The sequence below is a fragment of the Populus nigra genome, chromosome 10 (genome assembly GCF_951802175.1).
Source record: "Populus nigra chromosome 10, ddPopNigr1.1, whole genome shotgun sequence".
Lineage (NCBI taxonomy): Eukaryota > Viridiplantae > Streptophyta > Magnoliopsida > Malpighiales > Salicaceae > Populus > Populus nigra.
In genome coordinates, this window is record NC_084861.1 from 13199399 (window position 1) to 13215255 (window position 15857).

At 33.5% G+C, this 15857-nt stretch overlaps 1 protein-coding gene, 1 long non-coding RNA gene and 2 other non-coding genes across 5 annotated transcripts; 1 reads left to right on the forward strand and 3 right to left on the reverse strand.

Annotated features, from left to right (window-relative positions):
- Positions 1 to 6957: 6957 nt before the first annotated feature.
- Positions 6958 to 8860, forward strand: LOC133704753 (expansin-A4-like). Its single transcript, XM_062129712.1, has 3 exons — positions 6958 to 7185; positions 7491 to 7809; positions 8293 to 8860. Exons 1-3 carry the CDS (start codon positions 7038 to 7040, stop codon positions 8600 to 8602), a joined length of 777 nt encoding a protein of 258 aa, XP_061985696.1. The 5' UTR covers positions 6958 to 7037; the 3' UTR covers positions 8603 to 8860.
- Positions 8861 to 10329: 1469 nt separating this feature from the next.
- On the reverse strand, positions 10330 to 12326 carry LOC133704587 (uncharacterized). Of its 2 annotated transcripts, none has more exons than XR_009844089.1 (2): positions 12023 to 12326; positions 10330 to 11734 (listed from the first exon to the last, which is right to left on the reverse strand). It is a non-coding gene; the product is annotated as an uncharacterized LOC133704587 (long non-coding RNA). The 2 variants fall into 2 exon arrangements; XR_009844090.1 differs by having other exon boundaries at positions 10330 to 11737.
- LOC133706114 (small nucleolar RNA snoR143) lies at positions 11616 to 11740 on the reverse strand. The gene has a single exon (XR_009844458.1). It is a non-coding gene; the product is annotated as a small nucleolar RNA snoR143 (small nucleolar RNA).
- Positions 12327 to 15487: 3161 nt separating the features above from the next.
- Positions 15488 to 15560, reverse strand: TRNAK-UUU (transfer RNA lysine (anticodon UUU)). The gene has a single exon. It is a non-coding gene; the product is annotated as a tRNA-Lys (tRNA).
- Positions 15561 to 15857: the final 297 nt, after the last annotated feature.

A 15857-nucleotide genomic window follows, 5' to 3' on the forward strand; every position in this document is an offset into this window, starting at 1 on the left:
AACATTGGCTTGGAGATACTCAACCTCGTAAGATTTCTTTAATGTTTAATTCTAATTAGCAAGTGTGTTTTTTATGTGGTGCATAGTATTTTTGAAAACTGTTTCATAATTTAAAAGTTATTAAAATAATATTTTATTATTATTAGTATATCAAAATCAACCAAAAACATTTTTTAAAAAATATTTAATCAATGTTTTTAGGATTAAAAACATTTTTAAAAACAGATTGCAACCTAAAAAAAAATATAGTCAATTGAATGGCCGTTAATTCAAATAAAGTTGAGATATTAAAAGGATGGAATTGAATGAATTTGTGATTTGAACAGCGCCAAAGAATGGCCCACCAAGCCTTATTTTATTGCTTAATTTAATAGGAAATAAATTAAGCCCCAACTAACTAACGAGTAAAAAATAAATAATAAACCCACCTAATTAACTAGTTTTATTGTTTTTTTTTTCAATTTCCTAATCTTATTTTGAAAATACTACAAAATGATAAAATGAAGATTAATTTAAAAATATACACCCATATGTATTAGAGATAACTGAAATATCAAATGAGTTACAACGAATATATGAAAAATACTTAATTGATTAAAATTTATTAGTACAAGTATTCAAATAGAAAAGAGAGAAAGAGAGAGACAGAGTTTATAGGCATTCAAATAGAAGAAAATCTTAAAGTATTTACTTCATGTATTTAGAGGTGAGAAAAAAAATAAAAAAAACTAAAAAAATCAAATCGTGAAAAAAACTGATTAAACCGATTAAAATTAAAAAAAAATTTGGTTGGTTCGGTTCTGATTTTATAAGCCTAATCAGTTTGAACCGGTTTTTGTCCCAAACAGAGCCAAACTGAAAAACCAAGCCAAACCGGTCAGTTTGAACCTGTTTTGGTTATTTTTTTAATTTCAGTATAGTTATTTTTTTTATAAAAATCAAACCAAACTAAAAATGATTATCCCTTAAAATATGAAATATAATATAATAAAACCAGTCCACCCATTGGAAAGATTTCATAGATATATCAGCATTCTGACAATAAATCAACAAAATTACTTGATCGCTCAGATTTCACAAGTTCTAATACTTAAAATATAAAAAAAACATCTTTAAATAAAGAATTATAAAATATATAGCCATTATCTATACTATATTTTTCTCATAGTTGTTGTTTTAATGAAGTGGCAATTAAAAGACAGCATAAATTGCGTCGGATGACAGCACTTTTGACAGCAGATTTAAACAGTCATGTCAAGTGCTGTCTAATGGAGTATTTATTTGGACCCCAACCCAACCATGCACACGAAATTTATCAAACTGGAATACATTCACAAGCAGAAGCGAGACTATATGATGTTTTAGTGATAAAAATTTAAAATTTAAAATTTTATTTTTTTTATAATTTCAGATTTAAGCTTTTTAGTTGTTTATATAATGGTTACTGGAAGTTCATATAGTCATTAACTTCAGGGTCCATGAAATTAATCGAGATACACGTAAACTGGTCCGAACACCTACATTAATCTAAAAAAAAATGAATGAGAATGGCCAAAGGGTCAATTTGGGTTTTTTTTTAATCTTCATGGATTTGAGTTTATTTAAGTTTATTGAAAATTTAAATAATTATTAATTTTAAAATTTATAAAATTAATTGAGATATGTATATTGAATATTTATATTAATAAAAAAAATAAAAAAAATGAAGGAGAATGCCCATCAAAACATAATTGTTCAAATTTCCATTCATTTAACACTGACACGGTTGGTTCTACCTGTTCTTTTATTACTATTTTCAGTGAAGCTCCACTAATATAAGGCTAGAATGACTCCGTTTTGGTGCGGCAACATCACGGTTATCAATTGATAGCCACTGAACATTGGCAGATTGATAAACTAGAATACGTACAATGCCTCCTAACTCTTAAGATTGACCTACATGCTTGGAGAAGACATGAGACAAAAGCATCCACTATCCCGGGAACACTAATGAAGTTGTTCAAATTGGGTCGGGCTAATGGCTACCTAAAAAAGCATATAATAAAATTGCGAGGAATATGTCACCGAGGCTGCGATTTGTCGCGTGATTGTTGCAATAATTATGATCCCCAAAACACCAAATTCAAATTGTGCAGAGGCGGGTGCAATTTCATTTCCTGCTGGTTAAGGAAAGCATATGTTTTGACCATACCAATTATGCTAAAATGCATGGCGAAATAACACAAGGTCCTTCCTTTCATGTGCTGCTCATGGGAAAGATTCGCTTGGACCCTATTGCCATCGCTAATGGTGGTTATGTTAGTTGGTTCGGTGGTTACTCTTCAGTGAGTTTTAAAGTAGTTTAGTGACCATATAGTTGAGAATCAAATGCAAGAGTCATGAGGACCCTCCTAGGAATCATGCAAAAAATCAAAGCATGAGATATATGGGCCATGGGAAGGAAAGAAAAAGACGGGAAGAGAATAAAAGTTGATCAGTTGTGGTGGTGCTCGCTGGTGAAACTCGAGATATGATTCCAAATTTGCTTGCTCGAGAAACCTGGAACATTTTTAGGGATTGCGTAAAGCTCAATAGAGGGCTGCATGTAGGTACATGGGTTCTTTGTAATAGGGAGACGTGACATGGTAAAAAGGGTCCCGTGGCCCAATGTAATGGTCTAAAAAAGAGCAGGCATGTTTACAGTAGAAGCACGCATGAGTGGTTAGTACAGTAGATTGTTCCCGATTATTTAACTTGATTATAGTTGTACAACGATCATTAATGCTTTTGGTGCTCTTGCATTGAACGTTTTAGTGACCATTTGATCGGTTTGTAGTTTGCAGAACTCCATTTTGAAGTGCTTGTAAATCCGGGATGCAGTTAAAGTACTGAAAAACACATGCAATCGGGTTTAATCTAAAAATTATATATCGAGTAGATTAATTTTAAAAAGTGAGTTTAGAGAAATTATTCTCAAGTTGTTTGGAATACATGGTATCAAGCCACTTGGGATTAGATCATACTCCAATACTCAACTCATAGAAAGACCTTTAGGTTTTTTAGATTAAAGTAAGTATCCGAACCAATTTATAGGTATTTTAATTAATTTTATAGATTTTAAAATTAATTAACGATCATATAAATTTTTAATAATTTTAATTTTTAAGGTTTATAAGACTTAAATTGTGATATGTAAAGAATAAATTTAAAATTTAATTAATTGAGCACACTTTTAAGGGTTGACCTTTCAGGTTTAATATCTATGAATGTATTATACAAATTTCACACAAGCATGACAGCATTTGCCACATTAGCTAAAAAAAAAATAAAAAAAATTCTCGTTCCAATATTCTTCCATTATACTTTAATCCTCCAAACATACAAAGATTTTGAGTACACTTTATCACTCTCCCCAACTAGAATCACTTTGCATCTCCACTGTCTAATAACATACTTTGTCGTATTTATTGAATGCTAATCATATCCATGATAAAAGGGCTTAATTATATATACCAAACCTCAAATGAACGCATTGAATCGTTGAGTGGCTAGTGATATACCAGAGACTTGCTTAAATTTCTTGCAAACCTATAATTGTCTTATACTTTTTCTTTGCAGTCTAGCTTATAATATACACCTGCTGTATATTGTACTTCAGAAAGATAAAATCAACTAGTGCGTGTAATATTTAGAGTGAAGTGTGAAAAGTTAGGCAAATAAAAGAAATATGTTCATAGCATTGTTTTAAAACTTGTTTTTAATGTGCGATGTATGATTTGAAATCTAGTCGGATAGTATTTCAATAAAAATAAAAAGAAAATTAATAAAGTATGATTTTATTAAAAATCTAGGTTGATATTTTGAAGTTTATACATGATTGAATTTCAATAAAAATAAATGAAGAATTCGCCCAACATGATTGATAAAAAATTCAAGTGGACTCTTGACCTGGTTAATCAAATCAAAATCTTAAAAATACTTGTTAATTTTTTTTAAAATGATATTATTTTTATTTTTTTAACTAAAAAAAACTATATTATTCCAAATTAATACAAGTAAACCTACTTTAACCCACAACTTGAAACTTATCACCTGTAGATGCGGGTGAAATTTAAAAACCATGTTCGAAGAAGAGCAATCGTAGTGAGATAAACGGTGAGAGAAAATAAGCAAAGGCCATTTGCCAGATATGATAAAGTTGAACATTTATTTATTCAGACAACTATTTGTCTTAACAAAAAAAAAAAGTTATTTACTGTATCATGCCAACATTTGTTATGGGATCATTAATCATGCATTCAACAACAATTGTAAGGACAATCAGTAATGATGTTTTTCATAACATAAATGAAAGTGGGTTTGGGAGATAGATTGAAGATGTTGGGTGGAGAGGTGAAATACCGGTGGACAATTTTTACATGCATTGAGTTGGGGTTTTCATGTCATGAACTAACAGAGACTTAATCTTGCTGGGTAAGGGTGTTATGGGTGGCAGGTTGGTGTATGTTGTCGAAAAACAGCTTAATTATTTCGGATCTCCTTGGATTTGGTTGATACATATACATAAGATCAGACTGGACATGGAGTTAGTTTGCATCGTCACTCTGCATCCTTGACGCCAAACCTGTAAAGCACACCGTTTTCAAGGTCTTGCTGGTTAGGTTTAGTGCACCCTCAACTTCTTACAGTTAATATTGATTGACATCTTTTTTGCGAGTAATGGGATTTCGGAGCAAGCCTGATACCAGCTAATCAAATAAATCGGCTCTTGCTGTCTACAGATGCCTTATTAAATGAAATTTATCCATTTCTTACGTGTAAAGTTGATATTTTTCTCAAATCTTAAAGTTTGAGGTTCAAATTCTCATCGAGAGAATGCTATTTATTAAAAATAAAAAGAAAAGGAAATCATTTCAGAGATGCATGTTCTGTGACGTTGAAAAGTTGCAAGAAATCAATATAATTGTGGCATTTGTCTCTCTCTGTGTCTCACGCGTAAGAAATCGCGGAGCACCGACTGCTGTAATGATACTAGTATACGAGGATGATTTGTTTAAACTTAAAAAGACCAAAATTATCGAAAGGGATGAACGAATTCATCAAGATGCTTTCCTATTGGGTGCAGCTTTGAAAAATACGGTTTGCTCTTCTTAATATAAACACTGGGCTCCAACCAAAGAAAATGTACACGCCGTGACCAAGAAGACCTGAGGGGGAATCCGATAAATTGTACGGCGCAATACGTGGACCGATAAATCCGGAAATACGGGCCCCGCCCCCTCCATCTACGGCCATTTGAAATCAGCCTTCTATGTGAAGATCTTCAATGAGGCGGGTGCATGCTTAGGTGGAAGCAGGCTTGGTTTCCACTTTAAGAAAGTGGAAACGCAGAGCAGCCTCCGAATGCTTTAATTTTCATCTTCATCTTGCTAGTGGACAATAACTACTACGCTTTATTCATTAAAAATATAACACTTGTACTAACCCTTTAAATGTATTTTGACGGTGCCTAATGCAATGCAATGCAACGCGACGTTTTCCAACCTCACACGGCTGTTTACGGTCGTATACTTCGCTTTGAAATCTTGCATCGTCAACAAAGGGGCATAGGTACGTATAATATCTGGACACTGTCTGGAGGCTTTCCCGCGTGAAACTTCAGACTCCAACACTGTAATGTTTTAACTTTTCAACGTGAAACCAACGAATTATTTTGATTCTTGATACTTGTGATTATCGGAGTGTAGTTTTCTTCAAGATTTCTATGTTATCCACAGTAATTAAAAGTAATGTCTGGACTCTGGAGACTTTCCACATTGTATGCGTGCTTCATTTGCTGTCCAAAGCAGCAGTTGTTAGGTGGGTGCATGCACATGGTCTGGAGCCTGAAGCGTCATGTTACATTCCATGATCCGTACAAGATGGCAGTCCCACCGTTCCCTCCGAATTCAAGCCCACCACTTACGAAATTTCAATGGAGGGAAAAATCAAAAGGTTAAAAAAAGGGCCAAAAAGAAAGAAATTGTTAGACAGAAACTGCAATCAATGGCGAAACTTGGAAATGAAGCAAAGCGGTTTCATATTAGGCTTTGATAGTTCTTCATCCTCCTGTGTCCTTACCCCTTTCAACCAAGACCCTTACTTTAGTACCCCCGTATGATAAACCACGGTGGTATTTTTGTTGAACAATAGTGATGAGTTAACCTTTTTTTTTTAAAAAAAAATTATAAATAAAAATCTTATATTAAGGTAATGATTCCACTATGTTTATAAATGTATATATGGTTTTTTAAGAGATATACTTTACTTACTATCTCATGTAAGAAATATTTGATTTCCAATAATATTTTTAAAAACAGAAGGCTTTTTAACCTTTTCTTTTTTCTTTTTACAGAAATGATAAGGTTTAGATATTATAAACTCACTGAACCATCCAGATAAATAATTTATAATTTTTTATTTTTTAAGATAAAAAATAATTAGATTTAAGAGCATTAACAAATTTAAAACTTAAGAATAAATATTATTTTTTAAAAAATCTAAAGCTTTTTAAAGTTATTTAATATATTTTTTTATAAATATATTAATTTTATAATCGAAGAATCATTGAGTTTCTTAATTGGGATTGTTTTTTCACACCTCTGTAAACTTAAAATTTTTTAAATTAAAAAAAAAATTCAATTGCATGAATATGTATATTATTGAATAATTACTATCATAAATAATAAATAACTTTTTATTTATATATTTTGGATTTTGATACATAAGAAGTATCAAAAGCTTCAAGCAGATTCAAAGGGTTACCGTCAATGTAGGGAATAAAAGAAAGAATTAGATTAAATAACTGGAGTCCAAATTAAGCACTAATCAAGGCTGATTATAATTTGGTCTCTCTCTCTCTCTCTTTTTCTTTTTTCTTTTTTTTTTTTTGTCAACGTAATGCCTTTTTTCCCTGCATAAATAGCAGTCCGCACTCTGCATTCTCCACACACTCCCCACTTTCCCAAATCCCCATCTCTAGCAGCCCCTTCGTAGTTTAGTAGTGATCGGTGAAAGCAATGACTGCCAGGGCTAACATTTCTTTTATATCCTTGGTGCTGCTTTTGAGTCTTGTTGAGGCAAGAATTCCTGGTGTTTACACTGGTGCAGCCTGGCAGAGCGCCCATGCTACTTTTTATGGTGGCAATGATGCCTCAGGGACTATGGGTACTGTAATCTCGAAACCTTCATGCTAAGTAGCTAGCTCGAATTCTTGCCATATTCATGAATTGTTTCTGCATTTTGCATGACCCATGTTTTGTTATTGCATTTTCCAGAACCAACCAAACAAAAAAAGTAATCCCTTACCTTGCACTGCCTTTTTACAGCACCGAACTCTGTTTTAACCAAAATCAGATTTCGAAAGCATTTAAACACAATAAGCTCACAACAATACCATGCATTGCCCATGGATTTTAAAATTCCATTCAAGAATCCCAAATAAGGAAATTAATTGATCTTATTGTGTTCAGGCGGTGCTTGCGGCTACGGTAACTTGTACAGCCAAGGCTATGGTGTGAATACTGCAGCACTCAGCACAGCCCTGTTCAACAATGGCCTTAGTTGTGGTGCTTGTTTTGAAATAAAGTGTGCTAATGAACCACAGTGGTGCCACTCTGGAAGCCCATCAATTTTTATCACTGCCACAAACTTTTGCCCTCCTAATTATGCTTTGCCTAGTGACAATGGTGGTTGGTGCAATCCTCCCCGCCCTCACTTCGATCTTGCTATGCCTATGTTCCTCAAGATCGCCGAGTACCGTGCTGGCATCGTCCCTGTCTCTTACCGCCGGTAAACATCCAATTCCGCCATACTCGTCTCTTATTCTTTTAAGTGTTAGTCGTAGTATTATCTCTAATCAGTTTCTTACTCTACTATTATTTCTATAACTAGAAAAAAACTATTTCATGAATCAGATTAAATCAATTTGATTGATCGATGGAACAACGAGTATTTTGTGTTAGAATTACTATGCATTGGGTCAGACATAGCAGTAGATTTGTTTCATATGAATCTGGATTATGAAAATGTGATAGGTTGCTCTAAAAAATAAAACCATGATTGACTTCTCGAAGGTTTCCTAGTATGTTATGATTGGTCTTTCAAGATTCCACGTGTACAATCTTCCGAAACCTCTGATCTCAAATGTATTTTGTGAAGAAATCAGAACCGTTCGTCTTTTAATCAAGGAGAATCTTATCTACTTTGTCCCCACTTGCATGGGGAGGTCCACATCCCCTCCGAGAATCACTAAAACGCCATTTTTTTATCCAGGGTGCCGTGTAGAAAGCCAGGAGGAATCAGGTTCACAATAAACGGACACCGTTACTTCAACTTGGTTTTGATCACCAACGTTGCAGGCGCAGGAGATATAGTGAAGGTGAGCGTGAAGGGATCCAGGACTGGGTGGATGAGCATGAGCCGTAACTGGGGTCAAAACTGGCAGTCAAACTCAGTTTTGGTTGGTCAGTCATTGTCTTTCAGGGTCACGGGCAGTGATAGACGCACCTCTACTTCTTGGAATGTTGTTCCATCAAATTGGCAATTTGGGCAAACTTTCGCCGGAAAGAATTTCAGGGTTTAAAATTCCCGCTTGATATTTTGTAATTTTTTTTATTTCTTGTGCCTTTTCTTTTCTAAGTGGGGGAAAAAAAAAGGAGATGAGGAAAGAGTGTCGGTGAAAGGGAGTTGTTTTTACTTTATTTAAAGTGTTTTTCGATGGGTTAATGGGTGAAAAAGTAAATGAAAGGTCGGAAGCTGAGGAGGCTGCAAAGTTAAATGTAGCCCGCCGCTTTTGTTTTACCATATGATAAATTAATATATGTGTACACTACATTAATAATCTTGTTTGTTTTTTATTTTTTCCTTGTTTTTGGTTTGGGATCTTTGACATGTATGGTTCAAATTTTTATCAGATTGTCTGATTTGGGTTGATGCACTCTTTCTTCAAGAAACTTCCGCAAAGTTGGTTTAAAAGTGATCGAAAATATAATAGTAATTGTTTTTTAATATAGTTTTAATTTTAAAAAAATATGTTGAAAATATAAAAACAAATAGAATATTAGAAAAGAAAAGCTGGGACATGACTGCGTTTCTGTTAAAGAAAGTATAACTTTTATCATGCAACTCCAGGAGGCTACCTGGAAAAAACTGACGAGTCAACTGTAATGTACTTGCAGAAAACTCTTTATCAAGAGCGTGTGCGTCTCCATTATTAGTCGGGACTTGGACAAAAACCAGGTGCCAATTAAAAAATTAAATTCCTGCAAGAGTAGATAAAACATGGTGGCAATCACTTACAAGATCGATAGATAAGGTAATTTGGTGTTTTAAAAATATTAAACATCAATTTTGCTTTTTTGCATTTTTTTTGGGATGAGAGGATAAACTTTTCCTCATTGAAACCATAGAAAGGATAAACAAAAGGATTGGATTCGGAGACAGATGCAAAGACTAGAGGGGCGGTGATAGCTGCCTGTAGACTCTAGAATCTGTCAGAATGATAAACATTGATATGATTTCTTTCCTTCGGCGGTGATGGGTGACAAACAAGTCAAAGATTCTGGATAACATCTTAACTGGATTCACCATTGTTGTCTGTGTTCACATCAAAACTAGAAAGTAAAACAGAAACCATTAAAAAGAAAGGGGGACAAAATGAAGACAGGGATTTGATATGTTGTTAATTGGATCAAGATTTGCCCGAGGCTTTGTTCAATCTCCTCGTTCTTCTTGTTAGCACTCAAACCTTAACACCAGCCCCCTCATCATTATTTTTCGATGAAATTCTAGCCGATGGAGTTTTTTTCTTGGGTTTTAGAGTTTTGCGTAGATTCCCTTTTGGACTCGTTATACAAAATAATCTAAAGTACAACTGCAAGCTCATAATCTCCCTATTGTGTTCTTTTAAATTTTTATTTATTTTATTAAAATTTTTTATTTATTTTATGTTTTCAAATCAATTTAATGTGTTAATATTAAAAATAATTTTTAAAAATTAAAATAAATATTATTTTAATATATTTTTAAATAAAAAACATTTTAAATTCTACGATAATTCCATATGGAATCATTTTAATATTATTTTAATTTGATTGGAAGCAGCTTGTCTAGCGTATCCATAAACCAACGCCTTAGCTTATCCCGTAGCAAGACTGGCACTATGATGAAGTTTGTTTATTCATGTAAATTTCTGGGACTCCATTGATCAAAATGGCGGGCAAGCATCATGCATCCCCACCAGGGAAGTCCATACCGCAGAAAAAATATAACATAACAAACCGCAAATTCCCAACCAACCGAACTCAGTACTAAAATCATAAAATTTGAGATTATTGTTATTGACAAGCTATGCCTCAGGATTACAAAGTAAGACTTGTGAAAAGAGTAGCTTTGAAGGCAAGGTGTTTGAGAATATATAATTTTACGGTAATTTGTAGTTGAAAATACATTAAAATAATATTTTTCCTTTCTAAAAAATAAACAAATGACAAGCCATAGTTTACAACATGGACGTTTCCATGAACCTGCTGAGATCTTACAGGCCAGCAGTTTCCTCTTGTACAGAAAAGTCATACATGTGCGGGTAAGGGCATTCATGAAGCTCTGAATGCAATTTTTTCCGTGAGGCTCAATGTCCCAGTTGAGGAAAAAGTTTTCTACTATATTCATGCAGCTAATTTTGCGGCGAGACTGGCAATCTTGCATTAGATGTAATTTTAGAACACGAATTGCATCAATAGATCTCAAAATTAAATCTTGTTATATTTGACAAAAAGCATCGCATGCCAAAAAAAATGCTAACAAAAACAGGAAAATGTGACAAAAATGTGAAAAAAAAGCATCAATTGTGGTGATCTTTCTTTCCAGCATAACTTCAAGCATAGATTGTAATCGAGTAAAATTGGAGATAGGACGAGGCAGGTCTGCAAACACATTGATTCAATTCCATGAAAATGGGCTTAATTAACACTTAAAACCAGATATTGCACAACGCACCATGCGCTGCATGAAACAAAGGAGCAGCAGAAAGAAACGGAACACAACATCAATTTTTTCACAAAAAAGCTAGGGCATGCGGTAACTAATCAAAATTAGTAAAATATACTAGAGCACAAATAGCTTCTCCTTAACTTTCTCACTAAATTCTCTCAATGCACTGAGAGAAATTATCTAGAAGGGCACTTCGAGAAAAAGGTCAATGACTTGATCATTTGTTTGTTGCGAGTAATTATATATGCATGAAATTCAGCACACTAAAGGACTTCCAAAATCAAGTTGTGTCGGTCATCCTGTTTCCATAGAAGCCCGGACACCCATTCTACGCACTGAATTCAGTGCGCATATGGTATACCTTCAAGATTGAAATGGTCGAATAGTAGCAAAAAATAGCTTTAGAGTGATAAATTGACTTGTTTTATCATAGATCCTAGTAAATGTGATGCAAAACACTACACTCTAAAAACCGACAAATCCTATAAACAAAACTGGTATTTCATCCACCTTTTTCATGAATTTAATTGATATATGAACTTCCACCGATTCATGGGCTCCCAACAAATAATAATCGTAAAAATATTTAAATCATCCAATGTAAGAAATGTGAGATGGAATCAGTAGACAAAGCGGGATAAAATACCCGTCATCTGTGGATACCATCCCTACGGTTGTCTGGCCGCTGCCTAATTACCTCACCATTTTCCAAACACAAAATTTTCTGCTATTGAAAAACAAGTAAAGTAATCAGGCTTTCTATATCGCACAGTTGTTAAATGAGAAAACTAAACCAGAAAATTGTTTTCCCATAACAAAAACAACAGATGCAAATCAAAATGTTTATGAAAAAACTAAGTCAATGAAAAAACTCAATATCTCATGAATTTGACATGTGGGCTCATATCAAGTGTAAATTTAAAAGGCCTGTCATTGTGGAAAAACCCAAAAGGAGTGAATGGTTGAAAAAAGAGAAAAAAGGGGACAAACTGAAGAGAAACCAAAGCCTTACTCTCTGAGTGGCGGCTTCTTCTTCTTCTTTTGTGCCTGCCTTTCTTTCCATCATTTTTAACCTCCAAATCCAAATGGGTTTTGTTGAAGATCCCACTTAAGCCCTCTCTCTTTATAATCATAACCCATATATGCTTATATACAATTAACACAACAATAACGGCAAGGAATCAAGAACAATATCTAAACCCTAGGGTTTTGTTACAGTGTCTACTGTCTATGGTGGCTGCTGGAAACAGAAGATGGAAGAAGCTAATGGCAATTCAGTTTCTTATAGCTGCAAGTCCGGTCCCTAGGGTTTCACAGAATCTAAAAGCTTCAAGCCCACTGTTTAAATTTATAGCTGAGTGATCTGGGCTTATGGCACAATTACAGACTCTAGGAGGAGGAGCCCAACGATATAGGATAGCCCAGATATTTGGGGCCTCATGGCCCGAGCAGGTCGCAAACGTATAAAATTTATTTTATATTTTTAAATTGTTTTGACGATGTATGATAAAAATTAATTTTTAAAAATTAAAAATTATTTTAATATATTTTTAAATAAAAATTATTATAAAAATACAATCGTTGTAATACTTTCATTAGTTTAATTCCTCCTCGTATACTGTTTCTCTTCACCCATACCATCCAATAATTATTATTATTTTAATGGATCTCACTTTTCAAGTTAAGTTGGTGAGAAATTGATGTAGCTAATAATTTTTCAAACCCAATGGCAGTTTGAAATTGTGGTTATAATTATTTTTTAAATATAAAAATATATTAAAATAATATATTTTTTTTATTTTTAAAAAAATTATTTTTAACATCAATACATTAAAATAATCTGAAAATACAAAAAATTATTAATTTAAAACAAATAAATTTTTTTAAAATTTTTTTAAAATACTTTAAAAAAACAAAAACAAACCTAATCTATTTGCGTCTCTTAATGTGTTGCTGAGAGGATAATCTTGTTGATCGGCAGTGCAGTGAACTAGAAAATAGATATGCTTTAGCATCAGAATTGGTCGTGCAAACCATGTTGCTTGTGTTTTGTATATTTCTTGTGTGTATCACCTTGTTTCTCCTCTCGACGGTTACAAGAAAACTATTCTCGCGGTAAGATGTAATGTAATATTTCCATAAATTGAATTTTATTAAAAGGTTTTAATAAAATTATATATTTAGATTTTTTTGGAGGGTTAAGAATTGAATCTCAAATAAAAATTTAATTTATAAAAATATTATAAAAATAAATTAGAGACCAAACCCTCTGATTTACCATTCTAAAAATGAGAAATGTAATGTTAAAACTTAAAACTAACCTTTATAAAATACCTATTTAATAATATAAAAATTAAAATTAATTGAATTTTATCTTATCTAAACATTATAATTGAATTCAATTATAATAAAGCTATGTTCATTCACAATCATAATCAAGATCATAGTCAGAACTTCTTAATCCGTATCTAATCCTTTTTTAATGTGTTTAAATTTTCAAATTCATATACTTCAAGTCTATTTGATATTGTTGTAATGATTACTTTTTAAAATATTTTTTTTATTTTGAAATGTATCGAAATAATATTTTTTTTAATTTATTTTTAATATCAGCATATCAAAAATTAAAAAATTAAAAAAATTATTTTAAAAATCAATTTTTTTAAAATATTTTTAAAATACAAAAACAATCAAGCTATTCCCCTTGGCGTCTACATGATTATGATGCTCTGTTCTGTTCTGCTTTTGAGCTTCCTTTTTATTTTATTTTCTGGGCGTTGCAACCATGCACCTTTTCAACTGTTGTTCTGAGGACACTAGTGGAGGACGAGCAAGAAGAGAATCACGAAGGGAGTGGAGTACTAAGCACATTCAGTTAATAGCCGCTTTGATTCAATACAGATGCGTATATTCAGTTAATGTATTCCTAAACTATGCTTTCTTTAATTTTTTTGGTTTCCTCCCTTTCATATTTACGCAAGCTTGGTTCCAGTATATTACCTCAGAGGAGCTTAACTCAGCTAATCATGAAGTTCAAGTGATGGCATATGCTCTACACTCTACAGAACTGACTTGATCGAGAATTATTGACCCAGCGAGTCTGAATGCTAACAGTGGCTCGGTTACCTTTTCCGTCGAAGAGATTTGTAAGTCTTCAACTCTATAATAATGCACTTGATTGCCTCTTGCAAACTGGCTTTTCTGCCATCATTTAAGCTCCAAAGTTCAGGAATAGCATACCTCGCACTAGGGTTGCAATCGTTCAACTCCATTAGTGCATCAGCTACAGCTTTGTAAGCCGCCTCGGCCCACGTATTTCACAACTCCTTCAACTTTCTGTCATCTTCGTCTACAACTTCCTGCAGTTTCAAACAATTATAGCTCAGCTATTGGGCAGGATTAAAATAAATCACTGTCAGAGGAGCATTAAGGATAGAAGGCAGTTCATTTTCCCCGAAGCAACTTATAATATCAATTAGTTTCCTCAAATAGCCTCAAATTAACATGCTGCTAACTACTTGATAGTATAAGTATGATTCTCCCAGCATCGCAGCAAGTACATGGAAGAGGCGAATTCATTTCTACACATCTAGCATTTTGGGGTGCGTATTCCCTCATGCAACATCTACAATGCTGTCGATACTTTAGACTAAATCAATGGCGTTAAATCACTTTACAATAAAACTTTGGGAGCATCAACACTGAGTCTCTAATAACAAGAATTTCCTAACAAGACTGACAAGGGGAAAACAATTCATAAATGAAAATAAGGATCAGAAAGTACTTGAATTTCCCGTCAACAAACTCTTTCTTGAAGGGATGCCACATTGGTTTGGTAACGTCATGTTGCAACAAAGAGCATATCCGCGTCGATTTCTCCTCATAATCTTCAGAGAAAGCATGCAGGCAGGCATGCATCTTCAAAAGGTCCTGTATCAGCCTCTCCCATTCTTTTGATCCCAATAATTTGTATCCAGAATTTCTTATGTTTCAAAAGCAAAATCATCACCCCGCCAATCATTTTGATAAGAATTACCCTAGAGAACACCACTTGATAAGAATTCCCATTGCTGGTTAACAAGGTAAAAGGAAAGCAGAAGCGCTGAAATTCTCACATCTATTAATTCTTTCCGAGCACTGTGTAACTCAACATTACTCATCCGCTCTTTAAGAATCAGAGTCTGATTAAACTTGTCCATGCATTGCCACCCGTCTTCTTTTCCTGCCAATTCTTTTTAAAGAGTAATATTTTTTAACAATATAACTAAATGTAAAAGGAGAGAGATAATATAGACAACGACTTTATTAACAATGACAGATGAGTATTTTATTTCATCTCAGTGAATAAGCAACACCAACTTACGATTGCCATACTTCAATTCACGAGGGGGGGAAAAACACTCGGCTCCAATTATTACCGTGAAAAAGAAAAAGGTCCACAAATTGACCTGACGCAAAAGTCAACGAACAACAAAATCGCCGTCTGTGGGAATCGAACCCACGACCACATGGTTAAAAGCCATGCGCTCTACCAGCTGAGCTAAGACGGCTACGTTGGATTTGCTGGTCATAATATTTTTATATTATAAAATAGAGATTATTTCCACAATTTCAATGCTCCCATCCTGACTCCTGAGGGCAGAAGTAGAGTTCAAAAGGAGAGAGAGGAAGCAAGTTTACCGTATCATATTTGCTTAATGCTTATTTACCAAAATTATTCATTAAATAATGCGGCAACAGGAACTATTCTAAAGAAAAAATCAAAGTTTCTTCAGAATCTTGGCCTCCTCTAATGGTCACTTGCAGATTTTCATCAATCCATGATGTGAAATATTATTGATTCTTTT